The following is a 23,131-nucleotide window of genomic DNA, read 5'->3' as shown; positions in this document are numbered from 1 at the left end:
AGGTCAAGATTCACCAAAAGTGAAATGAAATGAAATCTTTAAGTTTTGCGTCCCACGTTTGTGAGGGCCAGACTAAAAAAAAAAAAATAATAATAAAACGATGATGATGAGAAATGAATGAAAGGGTGGAATGAAGAAAGTCAGAGAACCCTGAGGAATACGGTATTTGTCCACTACAAAGTTCACTTGGCTGGAGCTGGGAACGAATCCAAGACCCCACGTACTGGAGGTAAACGCTCTACCACTGAGCCACCGCGCCGCACACCACCAAAAGTGAGTGACAGAGAATGGAGTATTCGCGTTAGTTGATTCTCGATGCCTAATAAAAGCAGTATTTTATTTTTATAAGATTGCACGAATGATATTCAGTTATGTTTTGGAGAAAATTCGGGACATTTGGAGTTTTTAACAATTTTGGAGAGGACAGATAATGTAAATCCGGGACGTCTGCAAGCCCTAACCATACCCTTCCCTGTTACGCGTGGGTAACTATTGTGACCGAAGTTTAAGCACGACCTTGATGAATTATTTCCTCATCGAATAAAAACGCCAAGATTTATCTGCACTGAGAAAAATCCGTTAATCAGACAGCGGTATATTGTACAAATATACGAGATCCTTATGTTTACTATGAAATCAGTACGAAGCATACGTTATCCATTGTCTCTTTCCCGCTCAGATATTACATCGTGTCGCAGCAGGATGTCTAACATCTAACAGTCTTCCTTTTCTTTTACAAGCTAGCCGATGGCTAGCAGCCTGTTAGAGGGTTACGCCCTCTTTTAGGGAAGGGAATTTCATGGAGAATGGGATACTGGATGTATGAAGGATGGTCTATGGGAAGGTAATAGTCTTCCATACATTACATACATATACGTATGTTACATACGTCCATCTGTATGTGAGATCCTGACCGCCTACATACAGTTCTTTCGTTCGTACGGAAAGTACGCTTATTCGGAACACTTATACGGAAAGTACACGTAAAATATACTTTTTTCAGTTATACGTTTGCTATACGTTACAGGATTTACACATGTAACCTGTGATTTACGTACGCCACGTATGATTTTTTTTCTCAGTGTAGGATATCATCATCTTCTTCTTTCTTTTCTACGGGGGGCACGGTGGCTCAGTGGTAGAGAGATCAACTCCGGTGCTTGGGTCCCTGGTTCGATCCCTACTCGCGCCGTATGGACTTTGTGGTGAACAAACACCGTACTCGTGAGTTTTCCAGGAGTTCTTCCGTTTACTCCCACTTTCTTCATTCCACCATTCCATTCATTTATCATAATCACCATCTCCTTTAACCTAACCGGCATAACCGTGGGACGTAAAACTTAAAGATTTCTTCTTTCCTTCTTTTCTCACGTATGTGAGGTTGACGTTTCTGATGTCTTCTTCCTAAAACCCTGTTCCGGAATTCTTTCCTTGTTAGACCTATCTCCTTTAAGTCATTCTTAACTATATAAATCAATTTCTATCTTGGTCTCCCTCTACCTCTCTTTCCATCTAATTCTTTTGACCATATAGACGCTTGTTCGTCTCATTAGATGGCCGTACCACTGCAGTTTTCTTTCTTGGATTTTCGTAGATATCTCTATAATTTTGCTTGCTCCCTTTACTCTCTCATTTCTCACTCTTATCTCTTCTTGTTACGCCCCCTCCCACTTCCAGCGCAGCATCCTTATTTCAATAATATTTAATATATTTTCTTGTGCAGGGTTTCTTTCGGAAAAAATCTTTGTGGGGGGAGAGAGAGATTTTCGGATGCAGACGGAAGGATGATCGGAATTACTCAGATGTGGATTTACAAAGGCCTACAGTGATTGAGGTTCACTTTAGGCCGCAAAAGAAATTAAGGCCTAAATTTCCCCCCTAAAAGAAATTAAGCTACATTTTTCTATTTGATATGTTATACATAATGTTATGTGATAATAAAACCAGATTTGTCAATATTATGGATTTAGTTCTTATCACCGAAACAAGATCCTTAATACCCCACTGGTGTTACTGTTTTAAAATAACGAAGTTGATAGGAGATTTTTTTTATTCTATGGATATTCCATAAAATAATACAAAATAAAAAATTGTTACTTTTGTTTAGTTATTTATTTGTCCTTATTTAAAAAAAAAGATTGAAGAATATATGTACGTGTTCAAGTGATTAGAAATAACTTTGTAAGCAGTAAATTCGGTAATAAATCTTATTATGATGGGAAAACACCCAAGCCAAGCGTATATTTACTGTGATTTTTTAATGCACTTTTATTACTATTATTCACTCTCAATTTCTCAATACGAATAGCAGACATCTTGAACTAGACCTTTCGTTCATTTCTCATCATCATCGTCTGTTTTAGCTTGCACAGCATAATCGTGAAACGTAAAACTGAAAGATTTATTTCATTACAATGCTTGCAAAAATCATTCCTTATTAAAAATTCAAAATTTGGAATATCTTGCAGAAATGCCAAACAGTGGTTCAGTGATGAATTTCCGAGTCGTTTTCTTACTGGTGACTTTACTCGATTCATTGTGCTGAAATACCTTTCAACCGTAGCAGTTTACACAGGCACAATAAATATTTTCACACATGGGTCCTAGGCTAGTCGAGAAAGCGTTACCCCCTGTAGCGAACGCGGCCAAAGTGGCTATTCAGTAATTTTACTTTCACCAGATGTGTAAATCATACTGTGAGTCAGTCAGGGTTTCCAGGTCTTTTTGCCAGGTCCAGGTGTGTAATAGCAGAGTTCTAATACTCTGCACAAACCATCTTCCAAGCAGCTGTTTCTTGCTACAATCCCTTTGCCTGGCAACACGTCTTTCCTTTTTTTCTCCTTCCTTTTGAAATCTTAAACAAATCTTCTTCATTGTTCCGACCCGCACCAAATACGCTCGAGCTGACGTTTTCTCAGCGATTTTATTGCTTTCGCGTTTATGATTAGCCATCTACATTTAAATACATGGTCAGCGTATTCCAAGAGTACGCATGAGCAATAAATACGCTTTGCGATCGCCTCAAATAGCCGGGTACTAATTCAGAATAACTTTAATATTGACACACGGTCTTTCACACTTTTGATGATTTGAAGGATTTTAAATCTGCTTGTAAACGATCTTCATTTATGTCATGAAAGCTGAGAAAGATTTTTGAAATCTGACTTTTTCTTTCTATCAGCTGAACACGAAAATATGTTTAAAACAGGGAGAACAAGGATATTAAACCAACTGCATCTCTGATAAATCTTCTGTCTATCTCAGTTTGTGCTGTGTTGGTATATTTAAAAAGTATTTACAAACATTTTTTTTTTTTTTTTTTTAGTTCTGCATTATTCAAAAATAATTTAGCTTTTATGTTATCGTAAGTTTCAGTATAGTGAAGTCTTTCCTTGTTGTGATACATTTTTTAGATCTTCAGAAATTGATTTAAATGTGAGCTTGTACCTGCTAAAAGGCAGTCTTCCACTTGCGAATCTTTGCTTAAATAAGACTCAGATCCCAGGACGTCCACCAGTAGGCAAAGGGTTAAAAGAACAATAGACTGTTGCATTTGAAGGACTCCACCAGTTAATAATCCTATTGTGAATTCTCACAAGCTATCACTAGTAACAAGTAACATATCTTAATGGTAGAAATGATGCTATAATTACTTGGCAAACGTATATCTGTCGATTCGGGTATTTCTAAAGCAGGATCTTCTAAGAGTTTTCGAATACCGTGCAAAGTATTTTCTCTTTTTGGAGATTGATGAAATACAAGTAGTTTGCATTATCTTGATGCGAATGAAAAGTCAGTTTTGATGTCTGGTGGAAAACCCAGCTCAGCAATATAGATCGTCGAATATAGTGCGGAACGTAGGTTTGGGACGGTGTTTGCTACAAGCACATACATTCTCCTGTGGGAAACGATATAAATATAGATTCATTAACCACATAATGTGTTTCCATTGCTCGGTAGTCCATGTCCTATGTATCTTGTACAGTATCACCGGAGTCGTTTAGCAATATTCACTAGTGTTACCAGGGGCTTGGCTATAGCAGCCATGTCATGAATATCCATTTTTATGGGATTCCCTATGCACTTGTTTCTTGGTATTTAGATCATTCAGTCACAATTTACTTTCTTCGTAATTTTAGTGGCAGTTGTCTTCTTATTTCTTCCCACAAGTTTGTTTTAATGCCCTCTTGTCCCTGTCTGAAAGAGTTCTCTTTCGCCCAACAAATGTGGTTTTGCTATGTGTATATGCTCACATGACATTACAGACAGTGTTTCTCGACAACGCCATAACACTTGCAATTTCGTCAGAGGCGCTCCCACTAACTGAGCACCAACATTCTACCCTCATAAGCTTGTAAGGTTGTTCGTGAATTTGCTAATACTTGTACGCGTGACATAAGAAATAAAACGTAAATTATTGGAGAGAGTCAAGGATCATTTTACTTCACAGACATTCCGTAAGCTATTTCCACTAGTTCTGTAGAACTACAAGATTCCAATGAGCACAAAGTACTATAATATTTTCTATCACTTGATAATGAAGCGAAGCGGATCTTTTGGGATAATAAATTTTCTCAAGGTGTTCGAAGCGAAATGTAGATGCAATGTGGTCAGTGTTGTAAGTGGGTTCATGGAGAATATTCCGGTTGTGACAAAGACAGTAGACCTATGTTAATATTGTGATTCTTGTTAATGATTGCGATTTCAATCAGGGTGAAAAGCAGTCTAGAGGAAATTGTAACAACAACGCCGGGTTTAATTCGCCTAAAAAGACTTTAAAAAAAATAAAAACTATTTTTACATGCTTACAAGAGGTAAATGTTACGATTTAAGAATGTCGAATTTGATATTGAACGCATGTGGTTTCAACAAGATGGTACTACCTGCTGGTACTCCTTCCATGACATAATTGCTTCGCTTCATGCGAAATTTCTAGGCCGAGTACTCTCGCAGCGGTGATCAATCGAAACTGACAATCGAAGTCATGTGACTACTTACTTTTTTTTTTTTTTTTGAAGGATCCTGAAATCACATGTTTACACAAACAAACCCAGAACAGTACAAGAGCTTACAAAGGAATTTGAGTGAGTGTGTAAGTAGCTACCTCGATAGCAATGTCTGAAAAAGTGCTTATGAATTTCATCGAGAGAATGTGGCGCTGCGAAAGAAGTTGTAGAAGACATATGGCAGACATTATTTTTCATTCTTGAATCGGAATATTTACCTGATGTATGTAAAAATATTTACTATTTTCTAAAAATAAAGTACTTGTTGGGGCATATTGAATCTAGTGTTCATGTTGTGACGCCCTTATTTTTTAGATTTGAAATATGTAATAACATGACGTAGTGCTATTTAAAAATACATATATATAAATTTATTTTGGGTTGACAACACTGTTAATCGAATGGTATTGCAGAATATATCAAACAATGTCCCCATGCAAGTTACAAAGGATATTTCAAAGATGAATGGTCCACCCTGTTTTAATTGACTTAAGTTAGGCTATGTATTTGTTATTGCTTGCTGCTACTTTTTACGTTACCATTGAACTCGGCAGTTTTCCCTAAGCTCAAGCATTATAACGAAATTATAGCTTCACTTAGGCCTATAACTCTGATCTCATGGAACGGAAAACAGCGTCTACTCTGAACGCTTTCTTTGTGCGTGTGTGATGTTAATATTTACTTGAAATATTCATGGTACTAGAGCAATGGTTCTTAACCTTTTTTGACTGACGACACATTTTGCTGTACACCTACGACATCGCGACACAGTTCTTTGATTTTTTTTAATTAAAATTATATAAATTTCACATCAGTGGAGTACACAGTTTTTCATCAAGCGGGAGTCAAGCATTCAATCTAATTTCCTTTCAGGACACGCATGATTTATGTATATCTTAATGTAGTAAATCTTAGTATTGTAAATGTTCCTTTTCCCATAATATCTTGCTCAAGAGGGTTAAAGTCTCGAAACCCCCCTTATGGTGTACACCACTGATAATAGTGTAAAACTATAAGTTTCTTAAAAAACAGTTACTCTGAATAGTACTGAGCATTGTTACTCACTGGGATAGGGAACGGGGGCCCAGAGGGGCCGGGCCCTCTCCAAAGAGGTCCGACAATGTACTTTGGTACTTTGATGTTTGTAATTTTTTATATATATATATTTTTTATGTTTATACATTTTTTGTTTGTAATTTTCCTATATGCACCTATAACAGCACTTGCCCTTCCCCCCAAACACACATCCTGGCTACGCTACTGTTGTTACTAACGTTGGAGGCACTGACTGTTATAGTTTGTCTCTAAATTGAATCTGACTAATTGACTCCCAATTAAATTCCCAAATTTCACGACACACTTTATGAAACTGCGCGACAAAAATTCTACCGAGATTGTTCGAAAGAAGTTAAATCACAGAAACCACAGAGTACCTCGATTATCACGGTTATTGTCGCCATGGAAAATCTCACAATAGGTCTAATTGAAATGAAATGGAATCTAAGTTTTACATCCCACGCCTAGGCTGAAAGAGACGGTGATGATGAGAAATGAATGAAATAGTAGAATGAAGAAAGTAGGAGGAAACGGAAGAACCCCGAGGAAACCCACTCAAACGGAGTGTTTGTCCACTACAAAGACCGCAATAATTGGATACGTGGTAATCGGGGTGGCTGATCATTGCCAAGTATTTTTAAAAACTTATTAATTACATTTTCTATATGAGGTAAGAAAAGAATGCTAATTAAAAAACGAAAGTTCGTTTACAAAATTGTTCTTTATTATATATATAAGGAATAGCGGACGTATACAGTAGGTGGATCCTGAGGATCTGGATCTTCACCCACTTCGAAATCCTGACTTTACTGTAAATTTAGTCTAATTTTTAATAGAAGTTATCCTTATATTGAATTTACAGCACCAGCAAAAGCTTTGGACTCTACCAAAATAAATTTTGGTAAGCGTGCCTGTGAGGAATACATAAGGAGAAATAAATATCCATGTGTACTTCAGCTGTAGACAAAACAGTTACTGGCAAGTGGTAAGCAAACAATCACTATTGGATAAAGAAACGAAGCGCTACCTGGAAAGACAAGACTCAAACTAAATGTAATTCTGGTTGCATATATCGTAAATTACATCTTGTGACCGTTGATTCGACTTTGGAGCGAAATAAGTGGAATTCTGGTATCAAATTTTAAACCGCGATAAATCGAGACTCGCTATTAATCGAGGTATTCTGGTGCTTCTTTTTGTGGTTGGTGCATTTTCTAAGCCTCAACTCAGGTCGTGTCGTGAGGTTTAAAGCAATGGTTGAATAATAATAATAAAAGTCACCAATAAATTATCTACCACATATATATATTTATACACAGAAGATTTTTGTATATTATATACATACTGTACACAGTGAAATATATTTTCATACACAGGGGGAACAGAAAAATGAATTACAAACATTCCTACCTCGAGAATTAGAAATTTGAAAATGAAAAAAAAAAAAAAAATCTCACAATAATGACTTTAAAAGCTTCTTATCCTTCTTTGGGAGCTTTTTTAAAATTATTTATTTCACAAATATTAAAACAATAATTACGTTTAAGACTAACAATAATACCATTGTTTTGAGATCTACTGTCGGATTTATTATTCATTCATACTTATTGCAAAATAGTTGAAAAACACCATTTTTACTACAACATATTAACCGGTATATCTTTTTACACCATGTATCGCTTTTCGTGAGTATGAAACACAATAAGTGATTTCACCATTTAAACAAGTTTTATTATTCGAATAAACTACATTTCACGTACATCTCATGGAATTATTAGGGTGTATAACAACTAATATGTATATATAAAAAATAATTGTGGTGCTTTAAAATGTTCATAAACCAACTGCCATAATATACATACAAGGATTTTTCCAAGTAAATTACTGTTAAAATCAATGGCGACTCGTGAAAGAAGTCACATCGGTTAAAAAAATTAAATCTTAATGCTACATGCTAAGGGAAAATTTTTACTTAATGTTTTAATTCTTGTACACAAGGATTAGTAGACGAACCCTTATTTTCGTAGAGCTTGTACGCGTAGCAATAAACTTAAATTTGTTTACCAATATCACTTCTTTCAAGAGCCGTCACTAGTAGAATAATAATTTACCAGAAACAAGCAGTTAACTTTAACTATTCGTAACTATCGTTACACCACAGTTCTTGTAATAAGAGGTGTTCCTTTTATCTTTGACCAATGGTGTTAAAGGAGGGCGCTAACAGTTGTTTACTATAGCCATAATTGTCCTAATATTTCTAGAATGAAAGCACGCCCCCAAACGAATTCCTGTCCCCTCAAAAGGAATTCTTCTGAAAGACAATTTTTGGTTTGCTTTTTACTACATGAAAAGCCTGGCTAGGAAGAAAAAGTCATGCAGAGCCCGAAATCAATTAGTTGGTGACACAACTGGATGTAATAGACTTGCTAAATTTCAATTATTACTAGTATTATTGACATTAATTTGGGAAACAAAAGGAGCATATCTATAGTGAAGGAACAGTTGATTCCCGTTATCTTTTTCCTTATCATAACGGTCTTGTATAGATATTAACAAGAAACAATAATAAACTTATATTAGGAAGGGAAGGGAAGGGAAGAACAAGTCAGACAGCTGAGAAAAAGTCAATTTATCTTTTTCTACTTTTCTGAAACATACTGATGTAAAAGGTAGGAAAGAGGTAGAAACACCGCGAGTGTTGTTTCTATCACTGTATTTGCTGGATTCTGTACATCGCCCACTAATTCTCTATCTTCTAGCTAGCTCGTCCAGTCTGCGTTCGTTCAAAAAAAAAAAAAAAAAAACTACGACAATATAATAAAATTTGTTTCAAGTCTGAAATAATGCCATATTCCAATACCTGTTGATACCTGTTGAAACAATTCATTCGAACTAATGAAAACATTGTTACAAATAACTATTCGAATCGTTCGCTGCGTAACACATGATTATCCAGTAGATGTTTTCCCAGTACTTGAATAAAAATAATGACTAACTGTTTGAATAGTTATCTGCATAACGAATGCTAATTCGAAAATTTTTTTTCGAATGTTTGATGATAAATAACGAATAACTGGTCAAATGGATTTTTGGATAACGAATTATCATATAATGAATTTGTGCAATGAATATATTTCGGAATTTTTTTTACGAACAATAACGAATAACTGTTTACATAATTATCTGCTAACGAATTTAACCGTTCGAATAACTCTTCAAATATTGGAAGTAAAATTATTGCAAATTGTATTTGAATTGAACACTTTTACATACCTTACAATGCCAAGATATACAAGCAACATTTAGTTTCTTTAACAATAAAATTCGTTTATAATGGTGAAATCAATTTAGCTTATGTGTTTGTGTTTTCTTCTGTTTTTACTTTCCAAAATGTCTCTTTATTTACTTAGGTACTGTTCACAGAAAATAGTACACTACATACATATATATATTTTTCTTCCTTTTTTTACCTTTAAAGGTACTGGGATAGACAAATATGGAACACATGCACTTTATATAAGGAATGTTCTCTTTTTTTTAGATATTATCCTTGGCTTTTTTTCTTCTTTTGATCAGTTGATTTATTTTTTACTTAAAAAAAACATTTTCCTTATCGTTCTACAATTGGAAAGACTTAAAATGATTTGACGTCATGTTTTTCTATTTCTTTTACAAAGCATCAACTGTTTCATGTATGTATATAATGTTTAATTATAATACACCATCAATAGTCATTTTATTTTCTTTCATACAACATACATACAGAAGTAATAAATTAATATATGTCGTTGTTTATAGTATTTCATTATTTTTGCGTTTTTTTCTTAAATTTGTAAATAACATCTATTAAATACATTTACATAAAATGTATTTACTTATTTTTACAAATAAAATTGCACTAGTTTTTTTTCTTAATGTCATATTACTTTTGATATAATTTTCAATTCTTTCTTTCCATTCTGCTTACGTTCTTCCAAAAAAATATGGAAGAATTCTTTTAAAATTTCGTTGTCTTATATATGGTATATTTTGAAACACAATTTCATTACGTAAATGCTATATACCTATAAGATACAAATATATTCTATTTAGAAAAACTGTTTCATACAGTCCCACATTTTTTCAATGAAGTGTTTTATTTGGATAACTGTAATTTAAAAAAAAACAAGAAAGCAGTAATTCAATCATAGAAAAGCTGTTTTTTGTTTTCTAATTTTAAAATTCTATTACGTAATTAACAAATATTCCTGGTTATCAATCAGCTCTTTGCCATTTTGAGAAAGTACATATTTAACATAATAGAAAATTTTAGCACTAGTACATACATTTTTTTAAAATCAAAGTTTAGATTGATTCCTACATTTGAGAATTGCTACGATTTCATTTTCTTAAAAATTACATTAACTTCTGAACAATATTTAGTGTATAGAAAGCTATTGAAGAACTAATCTCGTCTGTGTTTGGAGGCAAAAATAAAAGTAAGTATATTTTCGATAAAGAACATGTTAAATAGAAATGTACGGTCTTTTTTTTTAAAAAAAAATCCTAACTTCTCTTTAATTGACGCTATTTTGAATATCATACGTCGGAAAATTTAGAATTTTGATTCAGATTAAGATCATAAAGGTCGAAATAGAATTCACATCTCTTTCTCTTCTCATATGAATAATAATAATACAGAAATTTCAAATAATAGTGAATGGCCAAAATTATTATTATTATTTTTTAAACAATACATTTTGAGTTACGTAAGATTCACAGTTATGTTTCTGTTTATGAATACTTCGTAACTATAGTTATTAATGTAAGGAAAATCAACCATTTTATTTCTAGGGACATTTGAATGTTCAATAGGTTACTGTTTTACATTGTTATCATAGGTTTAATGTAGCCATCCTTAATTTTAAGAAAATTTATTCAAAATCTGTGAACATAATATCCATTATGTTATAATTGAACATGTTCAGAAACACATGAACTTATTACAGCAAGTGCAAAAAGAAAAAATAAAGATACTACAATTTTTGTTTCCTTATGAGAATATGTTTCAATTTACGAGTTAATTCCAAAATACATCTTCATTCAATAAAACATTTTTGGTTGAAAAACTTTGTACTGCTGTTGTAACAAATACCACAATTTGGAAACATCAAAACAGTGGAAAGCATGAAAAACAAATACATTCTAAAATTGTTTTGTCTAAGCGAACAGGCTGTAGTCATTGTACATCAAGGTAAACAGAATACAAAAAAAAAAAAAAAAAAAAAAAAACCCTCTTCGTGTAATTAGAAAAATGTAATTAATACAAAAAACACTGATAATAGTTAACCCTTTTAATGTTTTGAGTAGATTTTGTTACGATTTTTTTTTTTTTTTTTTTTTGCCGCCTCATAATATTTGCAAAATTGAGATGGGAGATGTTTAATTTCTTAATTACTCACATTTTCTGTACAATTGCATAAAAGTGTTAATCACATTGTGAATGCAGTACTATGGCTCGATAATAGCGTTTTTTTTGTTTTTTTTTTTAAATATGTAAAACCTAAATAATGTAAGCTAAATAAAATGCACTAATTACTTTCAATACTCGTAAACGGAAAGCCACACACAGCAATCACATGGAACTTTTGACTGCAACGATTTTCCATAAGTGAATTCTATCGCAAATTTCTTCTGGAATTATGCAAAGAACTCGGATTTTAACATTTTTCTAATTTTAAAACTATAAAGCTAAGAGCTAGATTGGACCATCTCCATCCAGTTCAAATAACACTATATTTTGCTTCTATGTTTTGAGAGGGTTTTTCCAATTGTCTAGGAATTCATTTATTCTGAGTCGAAAATAGTAACAATGATTTTTTTTATTGTTACTATTTTCACGAGAGTTCTGGTCAGTGGCGGCTATTGAGGAGAAACTACCGGTAGAAACTTAAATTTTCTCATTACAAATTTACTAATAGATGTATTAATTAGCTTTCTGAAACTGTATACAGTTTCTTTCCTTAGCTTGTAGAAATAACTTATACGCAATATGACTTCCCTTATAACCGCTATTGTGTGTGGTTACAGTACAAGTACGTGGAATACAAATAATAAGTTCTACAAAAAAAGTATTCAGAAGTTAAAAGATACTTTTTAGTTTAACGTCCCATGATTATGCTCTTTAGGCTGAAGACAGATGACTAATGAAAATGAAAAATTGTGAAATTAATTCTTTTGTGGTCTTCTATCGGGAATTGAGATCGGAATTACTACCACCAAAGACATACGCACCAGCCGATAGACCACCTAGGAGAGTTAAAAATATTCAAAGGACACGTTGTAGTCAAAACGAGAACGAGACACAGAGAATTCTACGTAAATACTTTGTATTATTTTTATAACCAGAAAAGGTGAAACATGTTTTCAATAGATGGCAACGTAGCTATTTTACTGTTACATCTATCAAAATTAAAACAATCTTTTTGATAAGTAAAACAATATTTTTCATTTTTAGTAAAATTACAGATGGTTCACTCTGCCATTTATCTTTTCAGTTAACGTGATATGTTGGCTCAAATTAGGAATAAATATATATGTTAATCTCAACTGTTTTTTTCAAAATTTATTTTGTATTCCTATAATTTCAAAATGAATTTAAATGAAAAGCAAATGAAGACAATAATGAAGGTTAAGATAGGCCAAAGATGCATTAATTAATTATATTGTTTCACTAAGACTTTCAATATCTGCTATAAAATTGACAGAATCCTTAATACGGACGCTTATCTCGAATCATTTCAATGTAAATATGTGTTTCTATCACTTCATATGTTATTTATTCATTTGTATAAATGTCCAAAACACATTTTTTATACAAAGCTTCAAAGATACGACAAATGGAAACAAAATATTCCAATAATCATGAATTTAAGTGTTCTTAAGAGGAAATATCATGTTCTTTCCTAGTGTTTTTAATCGTCCAGTATATTATTAGTACATTAGGTACAATTACTATTAAACACCGACAAATTAAATGACAACACTTCATTATTAAATTACAAACAATCACGGGGAAACTGTAGAATTTAAAATTTGAATAAATGACATTTAATAAATGGTAAATAAAAAAGTTATCAATAGTACAGTACAGTACCTGCATTTTCTGTTACACTTCATTGTAATTTTACATTGATTGAAGGACACCAAATTTGCTAATTATACTATGTAATTTTACTTTTTAAAACATCTTATAAAATCTGTTAATTTTGAAGTTATCACTGCTTGAAATTATCGTCGATACCCAATTTTCTATACTTATTCTTAAAAACGAATTTTTCTTAAAGTTTTTATCAATGCTAAATAGAATTGCTTTATTCTTATTAGTTCTTAAGAATGATCTCTCAACATTTCAGAATCGCCCAGTATATCCAGTCCTTCAGTAATAATAATAATATATAAAAAACTAGAGAATTATTTAAGAAGTGTTTAATTTCTGACATATTTGTCTCATAGCCTTCTAATTTACATACGGAATTATTATTCTACTTCCTTTGAAATTAATTAAAATTCTAATGATGCATTAATGTTCCTCACTTCTTCTAATCGAACTTCTATTGTATTGATATATTAATGTAATATTATTAATATGGAAATTGATTACTGATTATTATAATTATGTATAACATAATTAAATTTTCACGTAGTAAGAGGCGTTGGAATATATTTGAAGACGAAAATTATTGAAATAGTCAAATCAAACGTGTAAAATTCTAATTATTTTGAAAGGAAAACAGACAAATAATTCCCCATATAAATAAATTAATAGATCAGATATCCAACGTGGTTAATAAATAATAATTTTTATTAAATAGGTTTGGCAATAAAGAGCTAACAAGCAAAGTAAGGAATATCTTTTGCTCGTTAAAGTTCTGTTTATCTCATTCTGGGTTGGAAGTTTTATTTAACAACCAAAGATTATCAAATACCTTAACAATATCCAGGAATATTTGTAATTTACGCGATAACAATGTTGAATTTGATTTTCTGAACCTGAACTTCACCACCAAAGTCATGTATAAATTAATAAATAAATTGATGTTATTATAGTGTACAAATTATGTCTTAAAAAAATAATAACAAGAAAGAAAAACTTTATCTTCATTTCTCTGAGGCAGAGTTTTTGCTATCATCCACTTTCTTTTTTAGCATTCCTAAATCTTGCACATTTTCAAGAAACGATTTATGTGCCGTAAGAATCTTAGCAGATTCCACATCTTTCTTAAGTTCCTCCATGTCTCTTTTAAGTTTAGCGCGTCGATTCTGAAACCACGTAATCACCTGCGCATTGGTCAGTCCAAGCTGCTGTGCAATTTCGTCCCTGTCCGCCGGCGACAAGTACTTCTGATACAAAAATCGCTTCTCCAACTCAAATATTTGGTGATTCGTAAATGCCGTTCGCGATTTCCGCTTCTTCTTCGGTTGTTGTCGGTTGTTGAACAGGTTCAGATGATTAGATTGACCGTCTGTAAAGGAAAGAAACAAGAAAAAATTATTAAGATATTTTTTTTTACTTATTTATAAAACATTACTAAATCTAATATATCCAAACAAGACAGAAAACGAATAAATGTAAATATATTTCACATTCTGAAGTGATTGAAAAGCGTGAAAAAAAAGTTAGTCAAATTACAACGATGGTTACACGTATTATTGGGTCACTGTTGGGGCCAAATCGTATGACATAACAGTTAAATAAATACTCAACAATGAGAAAAATCTGTAAAAATAAGTAATAGTTTCGTTCATAGACGGAACTCTAAATGCAACAATGTTCTTGAGCAGAGTGTGGAGTATAATCTTTCCAATCCACAACTCAAACTAAGTTTTCACTTTATTTATAGGCACTTACGTATTTTCCAAAACAAGTTTCATATAAACAGTACTTAAGGATTGCATAACAGCAATTACGATCAGCAGTAACACCATTAGCAGTTAAATCACTAAAGTAAGACTTTAAAGATAATAAATAGAATGAAGGAAGGTAGTAATCAAGCCTTCATTCCATAAGGAATTAATTAACACTTTTTTAAAATTGAGATTTATTACTAAAAAAGATTCATGGAAACCAGCCTAATCAGCAATGACGTTAGAACAGCATTTGTTCTAGTTAACGTCAAAATTCGAAAAATCTCAGGATCGAATGCTTGTAAATATTTATATAGACCCTATTCGTTATTTCAATATGTTATATTCAAATATTTGCTGAAACGTTTTACATTATTTTAATGCATATATACAGAAGTGATACACATTCGCATTGGACTCATCTTTCTAAAATGCAGCGAGAAGATGAAAGCATTGTGTAATATGAGATTTTGGACATAAAGAGTAATCGACTGTTTTTCATCGAAGATACTCTTAATGGTGAGGGTTACAAACACCTTCTTGAAGAAGACACATTTCCGGGGATGTTAAGTGAAAACTGACAGTTTCCTTGCAATGTTTCAACAATATGATGTCCCTCCTCATTACAAGTTAATTGTCTGTTAATTATTGGATGTCCAGTTTCCTCAACGCATCCGTCGATCGCTGTTTTTCCATTGAGTGGTCATCACGATCTCCAGACATGAAACCAATGGATTTTTATCTTTGGGGGGTCATTTAAATGCAACAGTCTACGCAACTAAGATTCAGAATATCCAGAAAATGAATGAATGCATTTTGTAATGTGTAAATATGATTATTATGCTGGACATTCTCCAAAAGGTTCTGGAAAACCGGAAACGTTGTCGCTTACAAATGTATATTAAAGTTTGAATTTGTTCGCTTTGAACATATATTGTAAATCTCTACATATGTAACTTGACTTGTGACTCATCCTGTAAGTGAAGAATAATTGAAGATAGTAAAAAAAATCCACTAAAAGAAGGGTATTATATTATGTGAAAGTTCATTACAGTACCTCTCAAATTTAAACCAAATGTTATCCTAAGTTTCGCCAAGGAATATAACAGTTATTGTCAGTTTCGGTTTTTTGTAGTTATTAAAGCGAACAAACTTTCTACATTCTGTTGTTAAATCTGTCAGAACCAATGATGCCTAAAGTTTGAAATCGCCTACAGGAACAGTGAAGAGATAGGGTTAAATGTAATCTCTCCTTGCAACGATATATCACCCTTTGGTCAGTATTAAGTCACTATATTTGGGTGTAGCGTTACATACGAAAGGATTATAACTAACAATTTTATACGGAAATAACTCCTTATGTTTTGCCAGTTCTTCCTTAACAAAAAAACGAAAGCGAAAAGTAGCTATAACCGGTAATGCCATTTTAAAATTGCAAGGTATTATATGTTAATCTTGAGCGTGACAAAAAGGATTGCAGTGGTCCAGCTGACACGTTAAGCCTAGAAGACTGGGCAGACTAGTGTTGCTAAACACATATTTTTAAAAGTTCCTGTTGTTGCAAAAATATTATATTTATCCGAAGTCACACACACAACTCTATCAAGGATCTGAGTTCTGATACTGTCAAGAAGTCATAGTAGCTTTTAATGGAGGAATGTTAATTGATGTACACAAGTATCTACATATGTACTGAAGCTATATTAATTAACAGTTATTGTTTACGTGTAGTACTGCCCACGAAACGAGACGGGAAGTAAGATTTTCTCGTCTCGTTTTGTACACACGTGTACAAAACTTATGGACTGGCTTTTCCTACAATTCATTTAGAACTTACCACAATTGTTCTGTGTCACGAGAGGTTCACAAAGAGTATATAATACAATATTTAAACCAAATTTATCATTGATATATATTGTGTAATGACTTCGTATTATTAAACGTTGATAAATAACCTTCATTGTGTTCGTGTAATCATTTTATCAGTTTATACTTTTTGTCATTATAGGTCAAGGTGTGTCCCTCAACCTTAATTCCCAATTACGATGTAACTCTTATCCTCCAAGGGAGTGGTAAATGCTCCTTGCGCGGCCAGACCGAAGTCCTGAATACCTACAACTTACCTAGTGGTAGAGTCGGTCTGAGTCAAGGTTTCCCACGCTCTGCAGGCATGGTGTTGAGTGTTGTAGGGCAAACACACCTCCGGCCAATGCTTGCCGTTGCCCAGATTCCTGGGATAAACTCACATAGGCTACCGAATCCCACGGTTCGACCACAGCCCAGAAGAGTCCAACCCAATTCCGGGAGCTCCAGGCATGCCCAAGGGGACTTGTTCATTTCCGGCCCTGCAAACCTTTGTCATTCAGTCAGTGTTTCTTTCAGAAATAATGTTCCAGGGGGAGGGCACACTTAATATTCCGGGGGTACTGCTGATACTATTCCGTGTATTATTATATTATAAACGTATTATTTTGGTCTGCTCTGGGGGAGCACGCTCAGAGCTCCGGAGGGGCAGTGCCCGCCCCAAATACAGGTCTGAAAGAAACACTGCATTCAATAGCCACTGCTTTCCGCGTAGAGGTACCGTATAGGCCTAATAAAGAGGAACAGAACCGCAAAACAATACCTGTATTTTTAAGTCTCCGTTTGGAAGCTACAGTAGTAAGAAACGTCCTTCAGAATCAAAAGATAAATAGTTTGGTGTGTCACCCGTACGAGGAAATATTGAAGCTAAGCTATTAGGAAGATCTTGCGTTAGAAATAAGAGCCATTTCCTGCAAAACGGACATTCGTAAACACATTTCAAATTTTACAATTCGTATTCAGTTCTCAATAATAATAATAATAATAATAATTTTCAAGTAACTAATGTGTTATAATTAACCCTAACTCGGAATTGACGAGTTAATAATATGGTATGTTGTCAAATAAATAGACATTCGTGTAAGTTCTAAAGAAAATAATGTACAAAATTGATTACAAAATTGTACCCACAGACAAATACAAAAGAAAAAAGTACACAAAATTGTATAATACAATACGAAATCATATTTTAAAACATATTCTCTGTTGAATATACTTTGCTGTAGTTTGAAACACTGATTACCCCTTCCCATTTTATTTCAGAATGATTAGTTTCTTTTCCTTCTCCTTTCGGAACGACAAGAAGAATTTATCGTTCAATCTCTATTCAGCGTGTATAAACAGGATTTGACTACCCTTTTGCTGTATTGGAAAAACTTGGCGGGTTGGTCGACAGCGAGAGAACTGCCGAAGTGATGTTAAAAGTGTGTTAGCCCGCCATTTACGCATGTATCGAGTGTCAAACGTGGGGACACAACAAAGGCTGAGAACATGTTTCGTGAATAGATAGGTCTTTTTTCATTATTGTCACACAAGAAGAATAGGTTAAGATTTAACAGTGTTGCCAGGAATGCTCTTCCCTGCTACATTTTCAATTAAGTTGTCAGGGTTGCTAAGAAATACTCCTACTGAAACTTTTTAAAGATAATTTCTCTTAACACTTGCACACCTTATAGTCAAATTATGTCACACGTGATGACAAATGATTATAACAAGTAGTATATCACCTTACCTAACAATCACAACAAATGCTAGAACACACAGAATTTGACCACGTCAAAGCAAGTACTAGAAATCATAGTATTTGATGTCGCATGTAAATATATCGTTCATTCAATGATCAATGAATATCATGAGGACTGAGCATTGGAAACTACCTCATGCTCCAGTTGAATGTCAATACAATTTTATCTCAGCCAGGAAGACCAAATCCAGTCCTTACGACCACTTTCTGCCCAACTTGAAACTTTCAGTTATTTTTATATCTATATATAAACGTAATATCAGCCCCTCCCTTAAAAGTCTTTATCCAGGAGAAATTAAAATACCGCTAATTTTACAGTAATTATGTGATATCTTCAAATAGATAAAAGATAATCGAAATGTGGAACAAGAGCGCCCTAGACAATATTATTTTACATAAGAACCGTTATCACGACTCACTTATCTGCTTTCGATTTCAAGCCACTAGGTGACTTGTGATAACGGTACCTCACGCAAAATAATATTGTCTAGGGCGCTCTTGTTCCACATTTCAATTATCTTTTATCTATTTGAAGATATCACATAATTACTGTAAAATTAGCGATATTTTAATTTCGCCGGGATGAAGACTCTTAAAAAGAAAAAAGACTGGTCTCGTCCCGTCTGTCTTAAGTGTTCTAGCTACCGACCTGTTTCACCTATGTGATAATAACAATTAGAACCCAATTCAATTAACACAGAACTACGTGATAGACTAACCAATTACTTTGGCGGAAAAGGGACCAAAATATACACATCCAGTTCAAGTGTAGAAACGATATTTTCCCCTCCAAAACCTGATTCCTGTTGACAGTGAACGTTTGGATATGAATTCTGCTTTGAGTTTAGGATCATTTTTCGAAGCCAAGCTATATGACACGTCGAGAGCCTATGTTTTAATGTGAAATTCGAACCACGTGCAGACTGTTTTGAATTCTTCTTAATCTGAAGTTTTTCTAGTTCTTGATTCACCTACAACCATGTAACAAATACAATACCATCCTCCATTTTTCTAACACTTCCCACTGGACAAGTGCGTGATATACGTACGAATAGTCGAGCAGTCTAAGGCAGTAGGCTAACGATGGTTAGACGGGTAGAGCATGGTCAGATTTTCAACTATCCTTGCAGTTTCTGTGTTCGTGACGTTGTCGTACGTAATGGATACAGTAGAAAATATAAAAAGATGACGAAGGGGAACATTGTTCCAGTTGGATCGAATTTACGAGGGGAAAGTAGCTAGCTAGCCTCCGCGCATTTGTTGCGCGGGATCCTGGGTTCGTTTCCTGGTGAAAGATCATTGTGATTCGTATTTCATCTCAAACTGTAGTACATTCATGTCTCACACAGTTTTGGTGTTGAAAAGAGACGCTAAACTTGAACATATAAGAACAACAACATTAACCTTGCTTTTTTAAGCTGAAGAGAGTGAATAAATTTTTTATATTGCACTCCAACAAAGTATGTGGATAAATTATTCCAAAATACCTTTGACGAAAGATTGATTCAACGCCGTCTTTAGTGTTTCACATACACTGTGACGTATCCTTGTTGACTGCTTCAGAAAAAAATAAAATAAAATAACATGTATAAGGTTTCAGAGCTACAAAGAAGAAGGCGGGAGAAACGAGCTCCGAAGGTGTTAAAAACGTCTCAACTAGCTATTCACTTTTTTTCCTTTCATTTTCTTCCTACTGCTGGACATTCTCAACACATTCAGGTGATTCCTTTCCCATAACATGTTCGCACGTTCTCTCCAAGCACAAAGGCGAAAAGCCCTTCGGATAACAACTGCTTTCGGGACCACCAATTGACCAGCAATTCGACCCACTGTTCGGAGACAATAGGTACCCTGTGACCCCTTTTTTCATCCTAGAGTGCGCTTGCTCTTCTAACAGCCCGCTTACAGTGTTGCCAGTTTAAAACACGAATATTACATTTTTAGAAATAATAATAATAAAAACGTTGATTTCGTTTTTTTTATTTACATGTTTAACCATAGTTTTCGTCATGGACAACAGAGCAGTAGGGCGTTTGTTTTTCGAGCGACCTTTGAATTAGTCTATTATTGAAGAAATCCGAAGGTTCATTGCCGCAGAAACAAAAGCTCTGTGTTAGGGAATATTCTACCAAGCCAATTTCTAACTTATTAAGCCCCTGTCTTATACCAGATATCTTTCAGATTGCTCACAAAATGAAATTACGGCATACAACAAAACTAAATAATAATAACCTACACTATATACCAAAAATGGGAGTATTGTATATCATCCTCAGCAAGGGCGCCGATCCCGGAGGGCCGAGGCCCCCTCCCCCAAAGCTCATGTGGGCCCCCTTACTGTATTCGTAAATTTACAATATTTGGCATAATTGGAATGCCATTTGTTTTCAAATTCTCATATATGCTTTCTGCATCTGAATGCCCCCCCCCCCCAATTTACAGAGAAACCGGCGCCCTTGATCCTCAGTACTTCTCCATGTATACAACGTTGGTGTGGCTCGTAGGATTTCCAAGCGATAGTTCTATTCTACCCACACGTTCATATTTCTATGTCAATATTTTTAGTCCATACCGAACAATAATCCACACGGAAGATTGGAGAAATTTAATTCGTAAGGTCTCTTTCTCCATTCCTGTTAGGATGAATAAAAGAAAGAGAAAAAAGTGTTTAAGAGAAATTAGTGGACAAACGATTTGTTGTGATATCAAAGATATCTTCATTGAGGATTTGTAACTAAACAATTAGGCTTCATGGAAGGTTAAAGAATCAATCACTAGCTGTGAACATATTAATAATGGCTAGCTAACATCTAAGAAATCTATTCTATGTGAGTTATTCTTGGATTTATGATGTTATTAGTTAATTATGTTGTCTTAGTTCAGTTGCAAAACAAACAAACCAAAACAAACTGAACTCTTGGCCCAATAGCCTACAGGGAGTAAGGGCCTACCAATCGGTTTGTAATCTCATGTGGTGTTTAGTCAGTTCATCCAATTCTCTCTCCATTAATGGTGGCTTACTAGACAGAAGTTCCCTACTCCTTTCTTTCAACTAGCTCCCCAACTGTCCTCACGAAGCTGGATGCATGCCACACTGTCAACCCTATCTGTTGAGTACGAACGATCACCCATCTATTCTGTTATTAGACTCAGTACCGGTACTGCTTGATTTTGCTGATCTCACGAGAAGCGGTAACCCAGTGCGAATAGGACGTTGGCGGTCTTAGTTCAATTTAATTAAGTTTAAACATTGGCTTGTGGAAAGCAGCCACAGAAGATAATTTCACATTGTTTTAATTTACTAATTATACCTCTCTACAAAATCTGTAGATCTGGCAACGTGAAAGGATAGCTAAAAAAAATATTTTTGCAAAATCTTATGGTAAGGGGAAAGGGTATTACGTCCAGTCTATTCTCTATCTTGAAATGATGATGATGATGATTCTCCCTTCTCAAGAGTGTCGCTGATGAAACTAGCATCCCCGAAAACATTGGTTATTTCGGCATGGACTCAATGGCAAAGAGAAGCCGCCAACGGGCATTAGTCACACCTGCCAGGGAGATCAGAGGCTTTGGCGGCAAAGTGAAGAATCACGATACAAGAAGAAGAAAACCCTCTCCCCCTTGATCCGCCGCTGAATCTCCTTTGCTTGGTTTGGTTTCTGTTTCTTCATCCATCCATCCATCTTGGGTCTTTTGTGTTTCTAGCAACTAGTTTCTTTTTTTTTCTTTCTTTTGGTTCTGTTTTCGTCTTTTGGGAGAATAGATATGGGAAGTAATGGGATGAACAAAAGGAAAAACATCGAAAAACAAAAGAAGGACCTCGCATAGTTCACTTTCTTTTTACAAGGATTTCATAACAAAAGTTGATGCTTCAATGTTACTGAGCGGAGTTAAAAAAAAAAAAAGACTACCAATTAAAGCAGTGTTTCCAATCTGCGTTGTCCATTCATTCTTACGTTGGAGATTTTAATAAGTGTACAAACCAGTAACATACTCAACCAAACAATCGAAGTTCAAGATTACCAATCTCAATTCATTTCTATGTTATGATTGATATGTTGTGAGTGATTGAAGCAGTGGCGGATCCTAAGGGAAGTCATTTTAGTAACATTTAATAATTTTATCTCTATAAAGTAAGGAAAGAAAACTTACCTATTTTTCTCAAACTTAACTAATTTACGTACGCAAGAATTACACCATTAGCTAAAGTTTCTTCCTTTAGACTGTAGTGAAAAATTATATATATTACCTATGTGACTTCCCTCAAAAAATGCCACTGTATACTATTTAATACAAAAGATATGATCTTACTACAAAGGTATCTTATTTGTAACTAAGTACTCAAAATTCTTGAACTTCTTCCCCCATATTTCCACAGACAGAATATTAGAGTTAAATAAATATTTGGGTTTATTGCACTAACCAAGAAAGAAAGAAAGATCATAAATTACTTTTGCCAATTTTAAATTTGAGAGAGCAAAATAAAGACTGTCACATCATGATGGCACATGAGTAGTAACAAATAAATACCCTACCAAAGGAATAAGGAGTAGAATAACTTGATTTTTCATGA

General features: G+C 33.9%; 1 protein-coding gene across 1 annotated transcript in view; it reads right to left on the bottom strand.

Moving 5' to 3' along the window:
* Positions 1-10,157: 10,157 nt before the first annotated feature.
* The window catches only part of LOC145666836 (uncharacterized), a 241,826-nt gene continuing 228,852 nt past the window's right edge, over positions 10,158-23,131 (bottom strand). Inside the window, exon 2 of the mRNA XM_081734412.1 lies at positions 10,158-14,566. Within this exon, the coding sequence (XP_081590538.1) occupies positions 14,202-14,566 (365 nt within the window). The 3' untranslated portion in view covers positions 10,158-14,201. The remainder of the gene's footprint in view (positions 14,567-23,131) is intronic.

Source organism: Thermobia domestica, chromosome 12 (genome assembly GCF_964235325.1).
Source record: "Thermobia domestica chromosome 12, izTheDome1.hap1.1, whole genome shotgun sequence".
Taxonomy (NCBI): Eukaryota; Metazoa; Arthropoda; class Insecta; order Zygentoma; family Lepismatidae; genus Thermobia; species Thermobia domestica.
This window is presented reverse-complemented; position numbering and strand designations above follow the sequence as displayed.